Below are 21,667 nucleotides of genomic sequence, written 5' to 3' on the forward strand. Positions count from 1 at the left end.
AGATTTAATTTGCAGCTCATAAACCAACCAGGGTAGTATATGAAGTAATAAATAATTCTTTAAAAAAGGGGTGGGGATCTAAGGCCTGAGGGCCAGATGTGGCCCCTGGCTTGCCTGGATCTGGCCCGTGAGGCTCAACCTCTCCTCCCTCCCACCTCCAGCATTAGAGCCCATGTGGGTGCTCCAGTCTTCTGCAACTCCACTGTGGGGCTGGAGCACACAAACTCTAATAGGCTGGGCTCCCCACTGGACTCTGATGTGCAAGGAGAATGTGGGGAGTGTCTTTTCCTTCTCAGCCAGAAGCCACGGCAGTGAGGGTTTGTTTTGCTTCTCACTCGTGTGTGACCCCCAACTGATTTTTCTGTGGTTCAGTGGCCCTGACCCAAAAAAGTTTTGCCACCCCAGCTTTAAAACCTTTTCCACAATGTTGTACTTCTGCTCAACTGTATGCAGCGCTCATTTGGTGTGATTAATTCAAGTACAGTAATTCCTCACTTAACTTAACATGTGCCTGCTTAACACGTTTTCGCGATAGCACGATTTTTGGGAGGGGGACATTTTTCAAACAACACGACCAATCCCCGCAATAACACGATTTGCCCTAGGGCAGGCTTGCTCTGCCTCCGGAGGTTCTCCGCTCACCACGCCGTTCCCCGGTGACCCCCTCTGGATCCGTCAGAGGGGGTCAGTGGGGAACTGCGCGGTGAGCGGAGAACTTCCGCCGTTTTGTAAGAAGACAGACGAAGCCCCGCACAACTGCTGGTGACCGGCGACCTGGGGAAATCCTGCCGCCAGCTGCAAGCCCCCTCCCCTCTCCTTCCCTTCCCCAGAGCCAAACACTTCCCCTCCCTGCTATAACCCAGTCCCCTTTCTTCCCCAACCTTATGTCCCGGTCCCTGCTGCTAACAAATGCAGGCTGGAGCTGCAAGCGTACGTGTGCTTGAAACGCAACCCTCGCCTTTTCCATTATTTTCAATGGGAAAACTGATCCTGCATAACAAGTTTTCACTTAGCACGATCATTTTCCAAAATGAATTTACCATGTTAAATGAGGAATTACTGTATAACATACAGCAGCAAAACCAAGTTTTTAGTCTATTGTCAGTCAATGCCTCAACTTGTTTTATTTTTGAAAATTAATTTTTACAATTACTTTCTAAACTTTCAAAGCTTGCTTTAAATGCTGTAATATTTTTTAGCACAATACTAGAAGGAATAAAATAATATTTAGGAACACCGCACGCACGTGCGCACCCTCCCCCCTCTTTTTTTTGGTGATGGTACGCACCAGTATGGCATACCGGCACCGTTTTTTGGGAGCACTCACGCCGCTTTCCCCCAGCACAGCCCCCACCCAGCCCTGGGAGCCCTTGCACCGTACCAGTATTTTCTAATTAAGGAAGTTTTGCTGCTTTTCCTGGGCCCGGCTCGGCGCCCAACGGAAACGCGGCAATGAAAGCGGTTGCGACTGCATTTCGGCCTCGATATCCCTGATTACTCCCGGCACTTTTTTTTTTTTTTTTGCTCAAATTTTTGTCCAGTATTTTTTTTTTTAAACCTGGTGGCAACCCAGTACCAACACTTTTTTTTTAAAGCAAAAAAAGCACTATATATATCAGACTATCCCAAAGCACTGTCCAAATGCCTATTCAAGTATAGTCTTTTCCCCCACTCAAAGGTGAGCAAACTGCCTATTGATTTTATTTGTTGAACACTGGACCCTTCAGGGACCCCAACTGACTTTCCTTTGTCTACCTCTTCCCACAAAGAATTTTCTCCCTCTGCACAGCTATGTTCATGCATCAGCAAAGATGGGATCAGCTGCCACCACAGCAGCAGCACCTGGGGCAAGAGATTAACAGAGAAGAAACAGAAGCTGTTTCAAAAGAGAATGGGGAGGAGTGTCAAGGAGAAGAGGAAAAATGTCCCCACCACAGAAGTCTGTGGGAAGTGTGGGGAGGGGGTGGAGGGAAAATGGGCAGAATGTGGATAATTCTGGGACAGGAGAACTCAATAGGTCAATCTAACCCAGGTGCTACTCCAGCTTGCCCTATCCCTCTTGATACAAAATATGAGCAAGAGATGGGGCTGCTATCTGTGGAAAGGAAGAAAAAGGAAATGGTGAGCCAAGGCCCCCTTAAGATGCAAACAAAAGTAAAATGTGATCAGACCTACACAAATCTACTTCAAGAAGAGATTGAAGCGAGCAGAAGTGACTTCACCCAAGGCAATACAGCAAAGCAACATAAAGCAGTGAAAGATCCATAAGTAGAACCCAGGTCTGCAATCCAACTTTTATGCTCTAATCAAAGATCATACTGCTCTAATATATAGAAAGTATGCCCTCTGCTCCTCTTACCTGCTCATTTTCTTCTTCCTCATATACAGAATCAGGCTGCATAATTGCACTGTCTACATCAGTACAAGCCAACTTTTCAAAGCAGTCTCTAGTATTCCCACTGCTATTAATATCATCTTTAGTAACGCCATACCTAAAAGACAGAAACAAGCAGCTCAGAAGAACATACAATAGCCTGTGTCTCGGCTTCACATGTTCAAAAGATTTATTGAGAGTTATTTTTCATTAAAAACCATAATGTCTTACAGAAGTTTGAACATTGCTGATTATTTGCAGTAAAACTATCCTGAAACAAAACTACTGACACTACCTGGAGAGTTGAGTACCATGTGAAAGGCTAAGACATTTGGAGTAGGGCTGTCAAGCGATTAAAAAATTTAAATCGCAATCAATTGTTCGTGCCTCCCCTTTGAACAGGGCAGCGCTGCATGGAGCTGGGATCAGCTGGAGTCCCCAGTTGACCGCGGGCTCCATGCAGCGCTGTACCCTTGAAGTGCCAGGCTGGCGTTTCCAAGGGGCAGTGCAAGGGATTCCGTGCAGCATTTCAGTGGAACCCGAGGTCCACTGGAGACTCCCCAGTTGATCTCAGCATTAACACCTGTGATTAACGCATTAAAAAAATTAAGAGGTCAATCCTGTCCTGCATTAATCGCAGTCATTAATGCATGTGAATTGACAGCCCTAATTTGGAGTCATTGTAATAAAACTAATCAGAACAAGGATAAAAAATGTTGAAATAGTATTTTTATGGATATATATGTATTTTATAGCCAGTCGATATTCTAACGATCATTAAGTAGCATATATGACAGCAAAGATCTTTCTTCTGTAAGAAGAATCTCACTGAAGAATTTTGACCATAGGGCCAACTATTTAGCCACTGATTTGTTTAATGCTGGTTAACTAGTTGTGAGATTCGTAGTTGTAGTCAAAGCACTGGCAAGCATTTTTTACTTTAAACACTGAGGCCAGCCATATATTCATTATCCTCTACACTGTGTTCTAATGAATAATGGTGATACTGAAGGCCAAAAAGACAAAGAGATTGTATAAAACAGATTAAGTCATACCAGAGCGGTGTAAATTCAAATGCAAACTAGCATGATGTGGAGCCTGCTGGTGTGCACTGAAACATTTCTAGTGCATATTAATATAATCCTGTTTGAAATGGAAACATTAATACGCACTAGGGAAACTTTCACATGGACCAGCTGGTGCAAGAATCTGCATCAGGAGGTGTGCATTAGCATGCTGTGCATTGTATATACAAGCCCTAAGGCTGCTGACATTCACTTCCTAGATTATAAACCAAAAACTGATATCAAGGAACTGAATTCAACTAACTATATATTTTTAAAAAGTCATCAAATGAAACCTTTTAAGCAGTTGGTATTTGAGACTTATTTTTCCACTATTTAGGAGACTGGCTGTTTCTTCCTTTTCTAGCAAATGTATCACATCTTGCAAAATCCAGGGATGGAGTTTTGAGCTTTAAAAAAAAAAAAATCTCAAAATAAGGATGAAGATTTATCTGAGAAGATGGAGATGATTAGCCGAACGCTGAAGAGCCTTATAAATGCAACTTGAAGACTACACCAGTTTGCCATTCACAAAAATGGAAGGTGTGGTTGTAGACCCAAACTCACAGGTGAAAGCAGCCTCTGTCATGTCTTAACCAAAGCTCCATTCAAAAAAATTCTCCTCCTTACCTTCCTTTTATTTACTAGAACTCTTTGCAAAATATTTTATAAATTCAGATATGCACTTCTAATAAACGGTGAAAAAGACAGAATTGTGAAACACTCCAGAATTTTTTTTAAAAGAGGCAGTACCAATGTGATAAACTGCAGAACAATGCCATAAAAAATATATATCATGAACCTTTAGCTGCTTCACTTTCCCTCTTTCTATTGCTCTGCTCCCAGGGGCTTATTGCAACATACCAGCCTGCTGAGCAGCTTCAAACAGCCTTTAACAAGCTCTCTCCCTATATCAGATGTCCAACAAGATAGATTAAGTTTAACAAGAAACTATTCTCTTTGTTTTAAATTAAGCTTTGTGTCAGCATTCTAAGTTTTTAATAATATGTTCTCTAAAACATACAATTTTACTTTGCATGTTTTCTTTGTTTTTGGCCTTGTACGTTGTATCAATAGTTTACTGGCCGTGGTGTTTAAAGGGCTCACAATGCCTCTAAAAGGAATGTTATCATAGAGTGTCTATTAATCCTCAGTGGCTAGGATGAATACAAGCGTTGAAATGCAGCATCGATGCCAAAAAGTCTATTGGTTTCAAGTTTAAGATAAACAAGTGAGTCCGCACCCCTGGGATACGGACCTGGCCATCCAGTAAAGCGCTCACAACGTATCAAAGGGGAGGAGCTAGTGGACAGAAGGACTCTCAGAGAACTACACAGTTTTACTTATAAACTAGTCAATGAAGGTTTTAAGCTTATAAGACTAAAATTCTGTTATAATAATTAGTCTTTGGAAAATATAAATTACTTGTAACTGTTCTCTGCCGGTTGTATAACAGAGTACTGAGACAGATATTGAAACAATACAGTATCTTTGGTGCCCATTATTTGAAATGAACTGATTTATGTATGACACTGTTCTACCACGTGAAGGAGGGCTACAATGGTTCCTCCAAGAATTAGAAACAGTGATTGGGGAAAGCAAATTAGGCAGGTTATAACCTCACACAAAGGTATCTCCTGGAGAGGCTCACATACACATATTAATTAGGTTCTCCAAAGAGTAGCAGACCAAGAATGGATTTCCTCACTCAGCATACAAACAGGACCTTCTGTCCAAAAGAGGGCTCGAGGGCATGCAGAAGGGTTGGAAAGACTTGACTTACACTACCCTGGTAAGACTTATGGGTCACAGCTATTCACCATGTTTCTAATTTATTTTGCTGTTTTAAGGTCAACACACTAGTGAGGAAAACATATTAAGAATAAATATCCTACCTACAAGGAGCTGTGTGGTAATTTATATAACTGAAAGCAATACACTGATCATAGACCTCAGAGAGAAAGGAAAATACACACACTGACCAGTTTAAGCAGTCTGGCTTGCAGAGGCTATTGGGGGTCCAATTCAGGATACTTTGCAGTCTTAAAACCCAGGCCAAGCAGGAATGAAACATGAATCTTCACCAAAAACTGGTGACAGCTAGAAGCCAGGAGCCTAAAGTGGGTACCCTGGGTGTACCACAGAGGGGAAATACTAGCACTGAACCCATGAAAATCATCATCTCCAGTCCAATGTCCCTCTGTAGGTTGTGATTTTTCAAAAAGAGTGCATTTTTATAGTCATTTGGTCAAAATAATTTTAGCTTGTGTGTGCATGTGAATTTGCATGTGAATTTTAAGTAATTTATTTATATTATAAGGTTCTAGATTAAAAGAGTGGGCAGAAGTGCAAGCTTCCACAAGCTGCCTTGCCCCTCACATCACTTGGAATTTGGAAAGACATCTGCCATGGAGGAGCAAAGCAAGGGGTGAAAGAGCAATTTAAATATTGTACCCATTCAATCAGAACAAAAAAACCTATGACAGAATCTACACATAGCACATGCCTCCTCTCCCCCCCTCAAAAGAATCTAGAAATACAGGACTGCCTCACCACTGACTTGTGTGCATTATACCATTGAATGCCTCTTTAATAATCTATTAAAATAATTTAGAATAAAGAACAGCAATAAATGGAATTTGAGTTCATTTAAGGCAAAGTCAAATGTATAGAACATACACAACTTTTATTGTGGCTTTTTAGCAAGTCTGAATTCAAATATGTGTCTCTAAGCAATGCACTAGAGAGAAATATTCTTACTGGTTGTTAGATCCTTCCTCATCCCTATTAATATTTTTTGCTTCATTGTTACAGACCAGTCTGTGTTGCTGTAAATTCTTAAGATCATCATCTATGCTGCTCTGTAGATCGAAAAGATGCTGCTCCACCGCTGCTCTAATAGTTCTTTCTAAAATGCTAATAAATAAAAGCCAGAGAATTAATGTTAAAAACATATTTGGGCATCAGTGGACTTGTGCAGGCAGAAAAGTCAGACCCCTAGGAGACATGTAAATCTAAGCTTCCCAATAGAAGACAAAACAAGACTAGCTAATTTTTCAAATATGACCACAGCAATAACTGGAGTAATTTGCTTACTTAATAGGATTTTAGTTACATTAAATTTCTTGCCTATCATTTTGTATGCATTATATTTACAGCATGATCGGTGCCAAAAGGCCTCAAACAGATAAGGACCTCATAGCGCCAGAAACTGTATAAACATAGGTTATAAAACTCCCAAACAAAAGGGCTTATAATGTTTTAAAAAAAAAAAAAAAAAAAAAAAAAAGACATAACAGGTAAATGGGGCAAATAAGGTGGAGAGCAACAGAACGGTATATTTTAACATTAGTTGTGGCACCAAGTCTTCTCAAGAAAGGCCCCCAGCAGGAGTCTCATTTTCTTCTAGACCAGTGATTCTCAAACTTTTGTACCGGGATCACTTTCACGCAGCAAGCCTCTGAGTTCAACACCCCCAATTAAAAATACTTTTAAAAAAGTTAACACAATTATAAATGCTGAAGGTGAAGTGGGGTTTTGGGGGAGCCTGACAGCTTGTGATACCTTATGTGATAACCTTGTGACCTCCTGAGGAGTTACAAACCCTGGTTTGAGAATCCCTGTTCTAGACAGCTTCACTCCTCCATATTCTGGAATGATATGTGTTTACATTTCCTCTGCAATCATATAGGCAACCAAATTGAACTTGGTCTCATGCTACCAATTAGATCAAACTGTAAAACTACTACTGTGAATGTAAGTATCTAATGACAATTTTAGAGTAAAACCAGAGTTTATAAAGTACCCACCCAAAGAAAGTGAAAAATAATGCAAACAAGATATTTAGCAACACAGGTATTATCATTAGGGATGTTAAATACTGGTTAATTGAATAGTTGATTAACTTCAAGAATTCTTATCAGTTAGTCGACTATTCTATAGTGCATGGGAATGGGGCTTGCATCCAGTGCACTCTGACCCTACTGCCAAGAAGCCCCCGACCACTCCACACTGCTGCCTCTGTTTAAAAACCAGCTCCTTTTGTGATCATCTGCTTGTCAACCTATGCTGCTGCCTCTGAAACAGAGGCAGCACTGTGGAATTGCAGAGCCTCTGTCCGGGGACGGGGTCTAAGCTCCTGGACCCAGTGTGAGCAGGAACTGAGATGGGCTGCCTGCCCGCCTGACTCCTAATACACTTTAAATGCAGAACCACAGCAGGTATAGGTCCCGTACCTGGCACAAGCTGGGATTGAGCCAGGCTGCTGGCCAGCTTTCTAAAAAGTTTCTTTAAAAAAAAAGGCGGGGGAAGGGGGGAGAAATGTGTGCAGTCTATAGCATTAACCTATAAGCTTTTGCTTATCTGTTAATCAGCTACACTATTACATCCGTAATTATTGTACTACAAAAACCTATGTTTATATGTCCAGTTGAGAACAGCATGCATAAACATAATGTGCTGTGTTTACTAGATACCTGTTTTTAAAGCAGGAATGCTTGCTATGGTACAGACTGGTAATAGCAAACTACTGGGATATAAAGACTTTTTTATATTAGTTGTACTTACTCTGCAGAGGCTGGCAGGATGCTTATAGGAGAGAGATGAGCACTGTAATAAAGAAGAAATGGGATATCTTCACAAAGATTTAACGCTACACAAATATTCTGAAGACAAAGTGAAAAATTGCATCAGGTCAAAAAAACACACATACACATTCAATAAACATAGTAATAGTGTTGCTGATCAATACGTGCCATGATTCCAACCTCAAGAGAAACAGAGTAAAGCTGGATCAATATTTAGATAGAAGAGGGCTTAAACAGCTATATATTGAAGAAAATTGTGGCAGTAGCAATAACCCAAACACTTTAGGAAGCACTGAGCTGCTATAGGTGCAATCTTTCACATGAGAGATGCTAATCACTTGCTCCAAGACCACTTTTGGAATTTCAGGGCAATCCAAGTTTTACCCTGTCCCTTCCCCAAAGCCCTACCCCGCTCATATCTCTCCCCTCCACACTCTCCCCAACCTCACTCTTACTGGGCTGGGACAGGGGTTTGGAGTTTGGGATGGGGATTGGGATGCATGATGGAGTATGTGTGCGAACTTTGGGGAGGGGCCCAGGGTTGGAGATGCAGGAGAGGGTATGAGGTCCTGGCTCTGAGAGGGGGGACAGAGGTCCTGGAGAGGCTGTATGACTCCACTCAGGTGACATGGTAGGGCTGGGGATGATGCAGCTGCACAGCCAGGAGGAGCTGCCAGTGTGGGGTACTAGCTCCTGGGAGCAGCAGCACCATGTTCCTCTACTTTGGTTGCAGCATCTCCTTGGACCAGAGCCCTGCAGATCAGTGGATACGGATGTCTATCCGCCCATTCACAAAGGGCTCTCCACGGCTCCACGAAGGGGCCAACAAGCTCCTTACGCCGAGGGTACAGAGTACATGGTTCCGCTGTGCACTGTGAATATATGCTGCAGTCCACCCCAGAAAGTGCAGACACTTACCTCACAGGGTTTTTGAGACTTCATTACTTAGCACCAAAATGCAATGTGCTTAATGACTTTTCATTCAACGATTTCAAAGTATTACTATGAGCATTGCTAAATTCAGAAATATACTAAGTTTCTGAGCAAGGTATACTTTTTCCTTTGCAAACTCTAATTACAAAGCTTCAATTTTGCATACTATCACAAATAAAATATCTGCTCAAAACAATGTCAGATAGACTTGAATAAATGCGCTTGTAGTGAACTGAAACAAAACTAAGTTTCACTGTAAAATGACAACGGCAGAGCCTTATATTGCCTCTCTCATGCGTAGTGAGAAGAATGTTATCGCATACACAAACGAGACTAGAGAGAAATGCTCACTTTATTTCAACTAAATAAAGGATGGGAGAAAAGGAGAGGGTATTTATCAAGTTTTAGGCACTTCACATATCATTCAGAAAAAAAATCCAGTAGTTAGTATTTACTTCAACATAGCTGGTTCTTAGCTGGTTCATATATATAGATATATAGATATATATAAGAACCAGCTATCAGAAAAGATTTGGTGATCTGCTTCCCTATACAGTATATTAGTGGAACACTAGCGTATTACTGGAAACATTAGCAGTACTCCTTGCTGTACTATTAAGAGGACTGAACTGAAATCCCACCAGCATTCGTCAGCATTATATGGCAACAGTATTCCATTCTTAACCCAGACTGCCTCCCCGTTGACATTATCATGGCTTAAATAAATCAGGGAATGCCCAGCTCAGACTCATTGCTGCTCGCTAATCATAAGGTAAGTATTACACTAACTAATGTCTCAATATCTACTGTCACATAGGTCAGTAAGCAGCTTGAACTAACAATCCAAACAAGTAAAGACTTCCTGTATTTCCTTGCCTTAACAGGATGTGGCGGAAAAACAGGATTACATGCAGGACAGAATTCTCTACCAAAGGTTGTCTGACAGAAGAAATCTTAAAAACAAGAATATTTTTGGCCTTACTAGGTGAGATTGACAGGATTTGTATTCTGTCCGAATGTAAATACAAACACTTCAATAAATTAGCTAGAACTGTACAAGAACAGGAATTTTAAAAAGGCTGGTGTTGGTAAACAGGTTGGTTTTTAAATTTTTTATTAAAGGGTAGTCTATTTTGCAGCCAGTTTATAATGGGTGATATTTTTAGTGGGGAAAAAAAATCCATTCCCAGTGTGCTTATATAATACTGATGCTTCTGAGATACCATTTTAGACAGATACTCAAATTAAGCTAAAAAAAATTAACACACACCTGCTTTACAGGCTTGATTCTGCATCCACTGCTGTATAAGCAAGTACTCCATATGTAAGTTTTCAACTTTAGTGCACTATTAAATTTCATTGTTACACCAGGAATGATAATTCAACTCAAGCTACCAACCACACAAAGTGTTCTGAGTTTTCCTATCAGCAATGACAACATGTGAGCAGAAATCTTTGGGACACAAAGCAAAACTGACACTATGTTGGGGGAGGAACTAGAGAACAAAACAGGGAGAAATTAAGATTCATGACAAAAATAAGGTAGGATAGGAAGCTAAACAATTTTCAGAGGTGGGAATTATAAAAACCAAGTACAATATATTTCACTTGACAATTATGACAGTTTTCTAAAAGTTATTTTACAAGAATATTTAATTAGTAAACAGCTCTTTTAGAAGATATCCATAAATCAGTTCTCCATAATACACTCACAGCTAGGATGGTGTATAGAAGCTAAGGAGACGGTCAGAGCACAGCACATTGCAAAACACTAGTGGGGGAGGGAAGCAGAGCAAGGATAATTTTAGTCAAGGACTCTAGTGCAAATACCATCTTATGAAACTGTGATGAGAGAGTTTCATAGTGATTTTTGTCTGTCCTTCAAATTATAGAAGGCTGGGGCAACATTTTCGGGATTCAAACTAGTCCTTCTAAAGAACCCAGATTCCAAACTATTTCAGACATGATGCTGAGACCACCAAGCCCTCCAACTTTAAAGGGCAACCTTCATGTACAGTACTCCAATATAGGCAACTTCATATAATTCAGTGGTGTTCTTAATACAGATCTAGGATGCATTGGTGGTATTCAGCAAAAGATTTGCATAAATCAGCGCTATTTCAAACCCTGAAAAATCTTTTATTTAAGGAACTTCTTATGTCTAATAGTTTAGCAAGTTAGTGCTTTTGAAAAGTATATCAATCTTAGCTCAAAATATATTACGCTTCAGAACCTCTTTCCACAGTTAAAGAATTTTATGTGTTGTAAATTACACGACGATTTGTATACAGAGTCTTAATGCAGAATGACATAGCAAGAGATCAAAAGTAAACATATCTTTAGGTTTGAGTGCTACCATATTTTGACAACTAATACACACTTAATCGATAGCATTTTCTTTTCTTGCCCACAAATAGCCCTGTTAAAAAGAGAAAAAAAGAGACAAAAAAATACAAGTAGGAAAAAAAAGGCAGAATTTTTCTTAATGTTTTAACTGATTGCTTTTTATAGTTCAATATGTTCTTACGCAATATTGTATCATACTGTTTTATAAACCTCCCAAGAGTAAATATTTAGTCTTTATAACACATTTCTAGCATAAAGTAGCCTATTATTCTGAATCATTCCAAACTAGCTGTTTTAATTCATTTACCTGTGCAGCAGAACTTTGCAGGCCATTCTGATTATTTTTGCTATTCCAAATGAGCACTTCATGTAAAAATATTTTATTTGAAAAACAATAAAGTATGATGTTGGCTGTTGACTATGCATACTGCTTGCTCGATTTCTATGGCTGCTTGTCAGACGGTACTTCTGGAGTGCTGCACTAAACCCTGCAGTCTAAATAGAAATAGACTGCAACATGAGGTCACTACTGACAATAAGCTGCCCAATCAACACTTTAAAGCTTCCCTAGTTTGTACTTCAAACTATTTATTCTAGGCATGAAACCAGGGCTATATGCTACTTAAGTAACAAATCTTGATTTAAATGTTATAATCTATTTTCTAGATTATTATTAATTTGGTCAGTAACAATATAAGCAGCAAAGACAGACAATGTAATTACTCAATATGCCCCACTCCTGACCAGTCAAGGGCAATATTAAATTGCTTTACTGAAAGTTTAACATAAATTTCAAAAGGTAGTAACTCTTCTGTACCTATAAACTGAGTGAAATGTAAACAGATGTTCAGAAATTATTTTTCATGAATCTCACCTTGACAACCCATAGGACACACAAAATCATTTTATTTTTACTGCTGTAAAAGTAACCTAGAACTTTTAAGAATGAAATGCAAAGAGAAAACAGCATAATGGCAGGAAAAAAAAAAGTGAAAATTCTGCACAATTTTTAATAGATAAGAATTTCATGGTACAATTATACTGCATAGCTATTTCAGGATACAGAGGTATCCCAAAATAGCTACCCCACGTCTAAAACATTTTTCAAAATAACGGGCACGCTATTTTGCCATCCCAGTAACCCTCATTGCATGAGGGTTAACAGATGGCTCAAAGCAGCGTGTTATTTCAAAATTTGGTGCTGTGAAGACATGCCAAATTTAAAAATAAGATATTTCAAAAAAGATTTGAAATAAGATACACAATTTGTGAAGTGCAAATTGAATATTTCATGTTGAGTTTAGGGTGCTGTGTAGACACACCCTAAGTGATGATCTCAGTAAGGTCTCTTTAAAATTAGTTTTTAAAAGTGAATTAAAAAACACCACCACAAACAATGCGCGGAAGTTGGCACTAGTAGAGCAGATGAACTGAAGTGCCGTGATTAAAAGTTTTTGATGCATTACAAAGAGGACAGAATGAAGCTTCTATATATTGTCACCTAATGAACAAGTGTTTCATCTGATTGGGTAATATAGATTATTAATCAAAGATAATGTTTCATGTAGGTACCATTTTCAAACAGTTGCTAAATGAAGCTGTATTAGTGATGGCTGATCATATTTTCAAATAAACACTAAAGACAAGAAATAGTATTAAAGCATACATTCAAAAGAAAATAACCAAAAGTAGTAAGAGGAGGAACACAGTGCACAATATTAATTTAATTATAGCACATTATATTCAAAATTATTAAAATAATTTCCAATTAATGGAGTCTAATGTAGGTGCCCTGTTACTCTAAATAAAGCTGGCTAAATCAGGGAGGGCCAACCCAAGGCTCCTGATGGAACCAGGATGGAACCCAGAACTACTCAGGTCAGCCGCTCTCACAGCCGGGCTGCTGCGAGCCGTATGCGTGCTCACAGCCCATGCCGTTCCGCTCATGGCCCCCAGCGCACTACATCATATCCTGCACATGCAGCCGGGTCGCACACAGCATCCCAGCCTGCCCGTGCTAGCAGCTGGCTACTAAGCGCAAGCAGTGGCAGCGGCTCCGAGTGCAGCGGCGGCTCCAGGACCTGGGCATAAGGTTAGTGGGGGAGAGGGGTTGGGTTAGAGTGGGGAGGGGTGGTGTCTGGCTCTAGGGAAGGGAAAGGAAGTGCACGGCATGACGGCCACTCAGCACATGTGCCCCAGCGCCTGGAGGGAAACACATGGCTGTAGCGGAGGCTCTGGGACCCGAGAATTGGGTTAGAGTGTGGTGGGGGGGGGGGGGGGGGCAGGAGGAGGGGCCTGGCTCTAGTCTGGAGGAGGTGAGGGGAGGGGTATTGGGGTCGAGGGTGAGCATGGTGTCCCAGCCAGCACGTCTAAAGGCTGGCCACTCAGCCGCCCGCACCCCAGCGCCTGAAGGGAGACACATGCGGCTGTAGTGTGGCAGGGGGAGTGCCTAGCTCTGGGGAATGGGAGGAGGATTGGGTTAGAGCGGGGAGGGGGGGGTGCCTGGGGGAGAGTAGGGGAGGGAAAGAGAAGCCAGTGCGCTTCCTAAGATGCGGGATCCCCAGATACTGACCCCAGCTGTCTCTGTCCCCTCCTCCTGGCCAGACCCCCCCCACGAGTACCCTGCCCCAGCACCCTGTCCCCTGCCCCCACCAGCACAGTTGGGGCCACATTAGTAAGGCTTGCGGGGTTTTGAAGCACTTGTTTTTTTGCATCTCACTTGTGTGGCCCCGACTGACTTTTCTGTGGGTCAATGACCCCTGACTCAAAACAGGTTCCCTGCCCCTCTCATAAGTAAAAACGACACGAACATTTTGTGTTTGACATAATATTTTATTTAAAAAATGAAGCCTGGCCAACAAACCCCCATCTGGCCGCAGCATCATAACACTCCTGCCCACTCCCCCAGACTGCAAACCTGAGCCTATCATACACTGGAACTCACATCCCCAAACTCCTGCACCCACACATGCCCAGTTTTCTGCCACAACACTCCTGCACCATCCACACACTGCAAATCTATGTCCTGAGCCCATCATACTCCCAGCCTCCCTCCCTCATGCACCCCAGCCCAAACTCCTGCACCCTCACAGCCACAAGCCTGCAGCTTGCTCAGCACCCCAAACCTTCACCTGACCCCAACACTCTCCAGCCTGAAGCCCCCTCCTTGAGCCAGCATCCTCTTCTCTACTTCCTCCTGCACCCAAATTCCCTCTCAAAATTTGCACCTCTCACATCTTCCCAGTGCTTTTTTTGTGAGCCACAATAGCAGAGGAGACAGCGTGAAGAGCTGGGGCAAAGTTGTTGAGCCCCAAAAAGGCAGGGCTGCGAAGACCCGGGGAAAAGTTGCTAACAAAAAACACCAGTGCCCCGGGACAGATGTACCAGCACCTATTTTCCCCCAGCGCAGCTTTTTTTCCCCCCCTACCCTCAACAACTTTGCCCCAGCTCTTCATGCTGTCTCCACTGCTATTGTGGCTCTTCATCTGGAAAGGGTTGGCCACCCCGGGCTAAACCTTAATCTGATGACTATACAGCCTCAGCCATTTTTCCCTCTTAGGCTACATCTAGACTGCAGTGATTTTCCAGGATACCAGAGGTATCCTGGAAAAGCAATGCTGTGTCCAAGGAACGCATCCGCTTTTCCAAAAAATTTTTTTGGAAAAGCAGACGTGCTCTTTCGCCATCCCAGTAAACCTTATTCTATGAGAAATAAGGTATGTGTTGAAAGAGGTGTTTCCAAAATTTGGCAACATGTAGACATGCCAAATTTCGGAAAATCCTATTTTGAAAGAACATCAGAAAAAGATACAGTTTTTTCCCATTTAACTCTGCAGTCTAGACACAGTCTCAGCGTTTTTTCAGATAAGTTATAAGGCAAAATATTGAGCTGCAATTGTAAGTCTTAGGTTTTTGTTTTTAGCTTCCCAAAAAGCTATCATAAACTTCCAAATGAGATCTCCTATAAACCTAAGTTTTTTATTTAAAAATCTGACAACAGTGAAAAAAAAATCAAATCAAAATAGACAAATACTGTTTAAAAACAAAAAACCAGGACTGTGTAGCACTTTAAAGACTAACAAGATGGTTTAATAGGTGATGAGCTTTCATGGGCCAGACCCACTTCCTCAGATCAAATTGTTTTAAAACCACACACTTAAAATACATTTTAGATCCTCAAAAGAGGAATAAGCCGACCTCTGTCAATGTAAATGGAGCTACAAGAATTCTAAACAGCCAATGGTAAAGCGACTGGAGAGTGAAACAAATTACTTGTCTTTTTGATGATAAAGTAGCCACTAGCTAGTTTATTATATTAGAGGCAGAGCTAGTAGTTCCGCCTATTAAGATTATCTGACATTTGCCATTACAAGATTATATTTTTAGTTGCTTTAAAAAAATAATAATAAAAAAACCCCACCACACACCTGGCAAACTTTAAACATTTGACCTGAAATTTTCCATTACAGGTATCTACTACAGGCTGAATTATTTTGAAAATTTTCAGCCAATATAGTTCATCTCTAGAGCCCTGCTTAGATACAGATGCAGACAGACATTTCGTATCTGCAAAATGAGCCACGGGTATTCACACCGACATCCATTAATGTGGATACCCAAAGATAGAAAGTGGATAGTACATATTTGGAAGATTCTAGGTACAAAATTTGTATCCTCATCTGCAAAAATGAGCTGCAGATATTCACAACTGTGGATGCAGATATCCAGGGCTCACCAAGCGGCAGCGAGCCCTGCTCACCAGCCGCGCAGTTCGGTGTGCTGCGCATGCGCTGACCGCACTGTGCGGCTGTGCCGGCTTGTAGTCTAGATTACACTAATTGTCAAGTCCTGCAGATATCCATGGATATAAAGCAGATATCCAAAGATTTACAGGGTTCTACTCATTCTTTCCAAGAATGAGGCTAGGAACACCTATGTTAAAGAATTCTGGCAACTTATTCTTTAAGACAAACCAAAACCTGACATTTAGAAGGAATTAGAGGGTGTGCCTTTTGCCATTGCCATGAAAGTCTGCCCTAATTTGAGAACATTAGAAGTATTTGGGGGAAAAAAACAAAAAACAAATAAAAAACTCCCCACAAACTTCATACATGCACAGTGGAAACTCTACGTAGGACATTCTCCAGCCTGTGGCTGAGCAAGAATTCCCCTTCAACTGCAGCTCTGGGTTGCTGTAGAGTACTGAGTATCTGGTCCCAGCAGCTAAACTAACAGCAGGAAAGAGGAAATCTCATGATTCAAATCCAGAGGGGACAAGAGTTGGACCAGCAAAAGGGGATGGATGGGACTCGAGATCGGGGTGGCTGGAGAGCAAGGATGTTTAAAAAAAAAACAAAAAACCAACCACAAACCCACACCTAACCATGTAGCTGATTGAATTTCAATCGGTTACACGCTCCATGGGCTGCCAGTGATGGCCAGGAGTTTAACCAGTAAGGTTAACTGATAAGTCAATGCTTATCGGTTAACCGGTTCAACTGTCACATCCTTAATGGAGAGACTGCAAATGACTGGGAACTAGATGAGGGGGATGGGACTGGCTGAAGAAGGAAACTCGGAGAGAAAACCAGTGGAGCAGAGGAAAAAAGAGAAAGGAGACATCTGACTAGGAGCTGGGTGCATGGGGAGAACTGGGACTGGATGGACAAAGAGACTGAGGTTATGTCTACATTATGCATTCTTGAACAGTAGATATGCAAATGAGCTGCCATTTCTGCATAAGGGGCTTTTGCGCAAGAAGAAGCAGTTTATACTGCTCCTTCTTGCACAAAACCCCCCTCTTGAGCAAGAGCCGTTCTGCCTGAAAATAAGCAGCAGAACGGCTCTTGTGCAAGAGGGGGGTTTTGCACAAGAAGGAGCAATGTAGACCGCTCCTTCTTGCTCAAAAGCCCCTTGCGCAAAATGGCGGCTCATTAGGTATGAAAATGAGGTGTAGCAATAGTCATTGCCGCACCTCATTTACATATCTTCTTGTGCAAGAATGCGCAATGTAGACCTGGCCTGAGAGAAGGAGCTGGGAAAGGGGTAGAAGATACTGAAATTCATAGACTCATAGACTTCAAGGTCAGAAGGGACCACCATGATCATCTAGTCTGACCCCCCGCACAGTGCAGGCCACAGAATCTCACCCACCCCTCCCAGAATAATCCTCTCGCCTAAATTGGATAAGGAGCCCAGGGAAAGAAAGAATGGGTCGGGGGGCCAATAGGGACAGAGAATGTTATGTGACAGGCTTGACTGGAGACTGCATTTTTAGAGAGACTGGATGTGGAACCAGGACAGGGTAAGACTAGGACTGGCTGGGCAAGAGGACTAGATTAAAAAGCCTGAAAAGTAAAGACAGACTGACTAGGTGAGCAGATTGGGTCTAGGTTGAGGGGCCAAGGGGGACAGGTCACACCACAGTCAGCAAATATCTGTGAAAGCTCAGTGTTCCCTCTGATGTTTTATGTTTATGTGTGGAATGATTTTTGCTATGTGAACCAATATGGAGGCAATAGGTGACACATCACGTCCATACTGGTGCACATAAAATTTGTTCCGCAGAATGAGGGGTGATGGGTACTTGGACTGACTGGAAGGGTGGGCACTAGGCAGGGCCAGAGACGAGGAGTTTGGAGAGCAGGCTGCCCCGGGGAGAGAGGACTACCCTAGAGCACTCACACCGCAGCAGCTCAGGACCAGGTCAGAGGCAGGGATGGCCATGGCTAGGCCGGAGGAGGGGTACCTGTCCTGCTCTCCGTGATGGGTCTGGTGGGGAGAGACACCACTCTCCACCATAGCCCTGAGCCCCCGCACAAGACTTCACTGCTGCACAGCTTAGAGAACTTAGCCCATGGCCTCTCTGTTGCATCCTCCCTTCACCCATATTGTCTGTCTAATATCCTGGGACCAACACAGCTACAACACTGCATATATCAGTTACTCCACTGGTAGAGGTCTGTGTGGTGGTTCTCAAATTTCCAACCCTGCTGATGACCCATGTGGGGGTCGATATGATGCCACATGATAGAATGTCTGTTTTCAGTCTGTGTGGTTCATTTCCTAAGATTTTTTTAAACTGTTAAACATCAATGCTAAGTGGCAAAGTAAGGTTACCGATGCAGTCTGGGTTTGGCCCCTTGTGTATATGCAGTCTTTAGTTATATGGCCACCTACTATTTTTCAAACAAGGAAAAATGGGATAAAAATGCTCCAAATTTTAATACTGATTGGACCTCCCTGGTCCAGCACCCTTGGGACCGGATGCTGGCACCACACTGCAGTCTAGTGATCTGAGCACCAGCTCTTGGCACTCCACCGCAGCCCAACTGAGCCATGCACCAGCTCCTACCTCCCCCTTCTGCCCAGCTGAGCCACACACCAGCTCCCTGCCTCCTCCCCGGCAGCCCAGATGACCTGCTGGCTGCCGCCCCCGCAGTGTGCCCGGACTCTCTGATCCTGGAACATCTGTGGTCATGCCTGACCACAGAATCCCGGATTTTAGAGGTGCAACCTATACCTCATGATGCATGGAAAAAAAAATATAGTGACTTACAAGGTAGTCTTAATAAAAAACCTCTTCCGGTCAAGACTCAATTGAAGAACTGGAGCAAGTCATTTTTTTTTTTTAATCTGCTAATATCTTGCACAACCCACCTTCCTGCTTTTCTTTTAGTAACCACTTCAAAATTCATTGCTTGAAACAGAAAGGTCTATATTCAGGAACATTATCAGAGCTAACATGTTCAACTGCCTCTTCACACAGACAATCCATTTCTTAGGTCCAGTTAAGACTAACAGTTTAATAACCTCTCCAGTTTTACTAGAAACTGTACAGTTTTAAACAAACTATGAAAATTTAGTTTTAAAGGTGTGGTTATTTAAACAGTATAAAAGTAAGAGTTTAGAGGATGCTTACAAATAAAAGTTTAAAATATAAGAGGATCCAACTTTTACACAATATTAAGGATTTTATTTTTAAAACAAAGACTAGTTAGCACTATTGATTAATTTTTAAATAAATTCTAAAACTTAAGAGTCAGATGGAATATGGGAACTAAAACACAGTAGTCCAAAGATAAATATCTTATTACACTACCTTCATGGACTGCAAACACATGTGATTATCTTATGAATAATATTACAATCACTTGAAACCTCTATTGAAATAACGGATAATTTTTAAGAAAATAAAATGCTGTTTACAGTACTTGCCCAGGCAACCGTTTTGGTTTTTTTAAAGCAATTACTGTGTGATATATAGAAATCTAAGTTTTTTTATTTTCCTTTTTCATTTGGCTCTGTTTTTCTTAAAAAACATTTCACTTAGCACAAGCATTCTTTTTATGAATTAGTACAATCAGTATGTCAACATAATTAAAGGGACACAACGACCTGAAACATAGCCAGTTTCAAAAGCTTAGTTAAAAGGTCAGTTTCTGGCACTAACACTGTATCTAAAAATCCTGCTAGTAAGTGAAATGCTCCAACAGAAAACAAAGAGGAAGTTGCATAACCAACTACACATTCAGTGCCGGCAAATGCATAAAGTAAAACTGAAAAAAAAAACCACTCGGGGGGAAAGAAAAAAAAATCTTAGATGTTGTCAGCGACAACAGTAAGCACATTTTCAGATATAAATGTGATTTTCTTTTAAGTCTCCTTTAAGGATCTGTCCTTGCTAAATCAGGGAGGACTTCCTATTTATTTCACTGTCCTCTTGCTAGAGACTGCTTCCCCAAACTAGAATACTGTAATACATTAAGCCTAGAAAAATATGAAGCTTCCGTATCTATAATTATATAAACAAAAACATGCAAATACAAAAGCAGACTTTTTTTCCTTTAATATCCCATCCTATTTTCTGTCATTTTCTGTTGCATCTTCTCTAATTTTGGTCCCCATCTTGCAAGGAAATCTGTGATGGCACAGAAGCCTGCCCAGATAGACGCTTTTATATGATCAGGGCTTAGTTAATAGTCAGAGGTTGATTCCCAGGATCTTACAGCTCTCTAAAGTACCATTCACACCTATAACATCTGTAGAATTTCAAATGTCACACTTCCATTTAAAATTTGTTTTCAATAACTTAAAGCCAAAATTAAAATTCACTCTAAATGAAGTATGGCAGAAATTTTTTAAAAATTTTAAAATTTATGGATGGGCAATAAAAAATTTATCATTTGGGAGTGAACTTCTGTCAAGGCATATTTCCTACTAGCTTCAATGGAAGTTGAACCTACTTGGATAATTTAAAGAATTTACAGCTAAACCTACAAATTCTTAAAAGGTAGATTTAAAAAATTAAATTTGAATTTTACAAATAAATCTGTAATTGTTGGCAGTCACTGCACATATAATTCCCCATGATGTTATATTGTGAGAGCAACATTGATCTCTGAAGTCTGTAACAGGGGCTATGTTATAAAGCATTAAGAGAACCAATATGTGCTTTATATCTACATATACACTAATGCAGTGGTTCCCAAACTTTTTAATATTGGGGACCAGTAAACCCAGTCACAAGCTTTTGCAGCACTGGTAACATTTATTTGCATATTCATTAAGCAAATGATGAATATGCAAACATTGTTTCTGGTCCTCCCAAAGCCCCCAGTGCCAACAGGAGTGGGCCCAATCATAAGAACATAAGAACGGCCGTACTGGGTCAGACAAAGGTCCATCTAGCCCAGTAGCCTGTCTGCTGACAGTGGCCAGCACCAGGTGCTCCAGAGAGGGTGGACCGAAGACAACGATCAAGCGATTTGTCTCCTGCCATCCTTCTCCAGCCTCTGACAAACAGATGCCAGGGACACCATTTCTATCCCCTGGCTAATAGCCTTTTATGGACCTAACCTCCATGAAATTATCTAGCTTCTCTTTAAACTCTGTTATAGTCCTAGCCTTCACAGCCTCCTCTGGCAAGGAGTTCCACAGATTGACAATGTGCTGTGTGAAGAAGAACTTCCTTGTATGTGTTTTAAACCTGTTGCCCATTAATTACATTTGGTGTCCTCTACTTCTTCTATTATGGGAACTAATAAATCACTTTTCTTTATCCACCCTCTCCACACCACTCATGATTTTATATACCTCTATCATATACCCCCTCAGTCTCCTTTTCTAAACTGAAAAGACCCAGTCGCTTTAACCTCTCTTCATATGGGGTCCATTCCAAACCCCTAATCACTTTAGTTGCCCTCTTCTGAACCCTTTCCAAGACTAAAATATCTTTTTTGCGGTGAGGAGACCACATCTGTACACAGTATTCAAAATGTGGGCGTACCATAGTTTTATACAGGGGCAGTAAGATATTCTGTGTCTTATTTTCTATCCTTAATAATAATTTTTAAGAAATAATA

At 41.3% G+C, this 21,667-nt stretch overlaps 1 protein-coding gene across 4 annotated transcripts in view; it reads right to left on the reverse strand.

The window, feature by feature from the left end:
- The window catches only part of FAM13B (family with sequence similarity 13 member B), a 103,200-nt gene that overhangs the window by 30,390 nt on the left and 51,143 nt on the right, over window positions 1-21,667 (reverse strand). For all 4 annotated transcript variants that reach the window (XM_075900463.1, XM_006116003.4, XM_006116004.4 and 1 more), the window contains 3 exons: window positions 8,005-8,046; window positions 6,199-6,354; window positions 2,360-2,492 (listed from right to left, as the gene is read on the reverse strand). In XM_075900463.1, coding sequence (XP_075756578.1) covers window positions 2,360-2,492; window positions 6,199-6,354; window positions 8,005-8,046 — 331 coding nt within the window. The remainder of the gene's footprint in view (window positions 1-2,359; window positions 2,493-6,198; window positions 6,355-8,004; window positions 8,047-21,667) is intronic.

The sequence above is a fragment of the Pelodiscus sinensis genome, chromosome 17, assembly GCF_049634645.1.
Source record: "Pelodiscus sinensis isolate JC-2024 chromosome 17, ASM4963464v1, whole genome shotgun sequence".
NCBI lineage: Eukaryota > Metazoa > Chordata > Testudines > Trionychidae > Pelodiscus > Pelodiscus sinensis.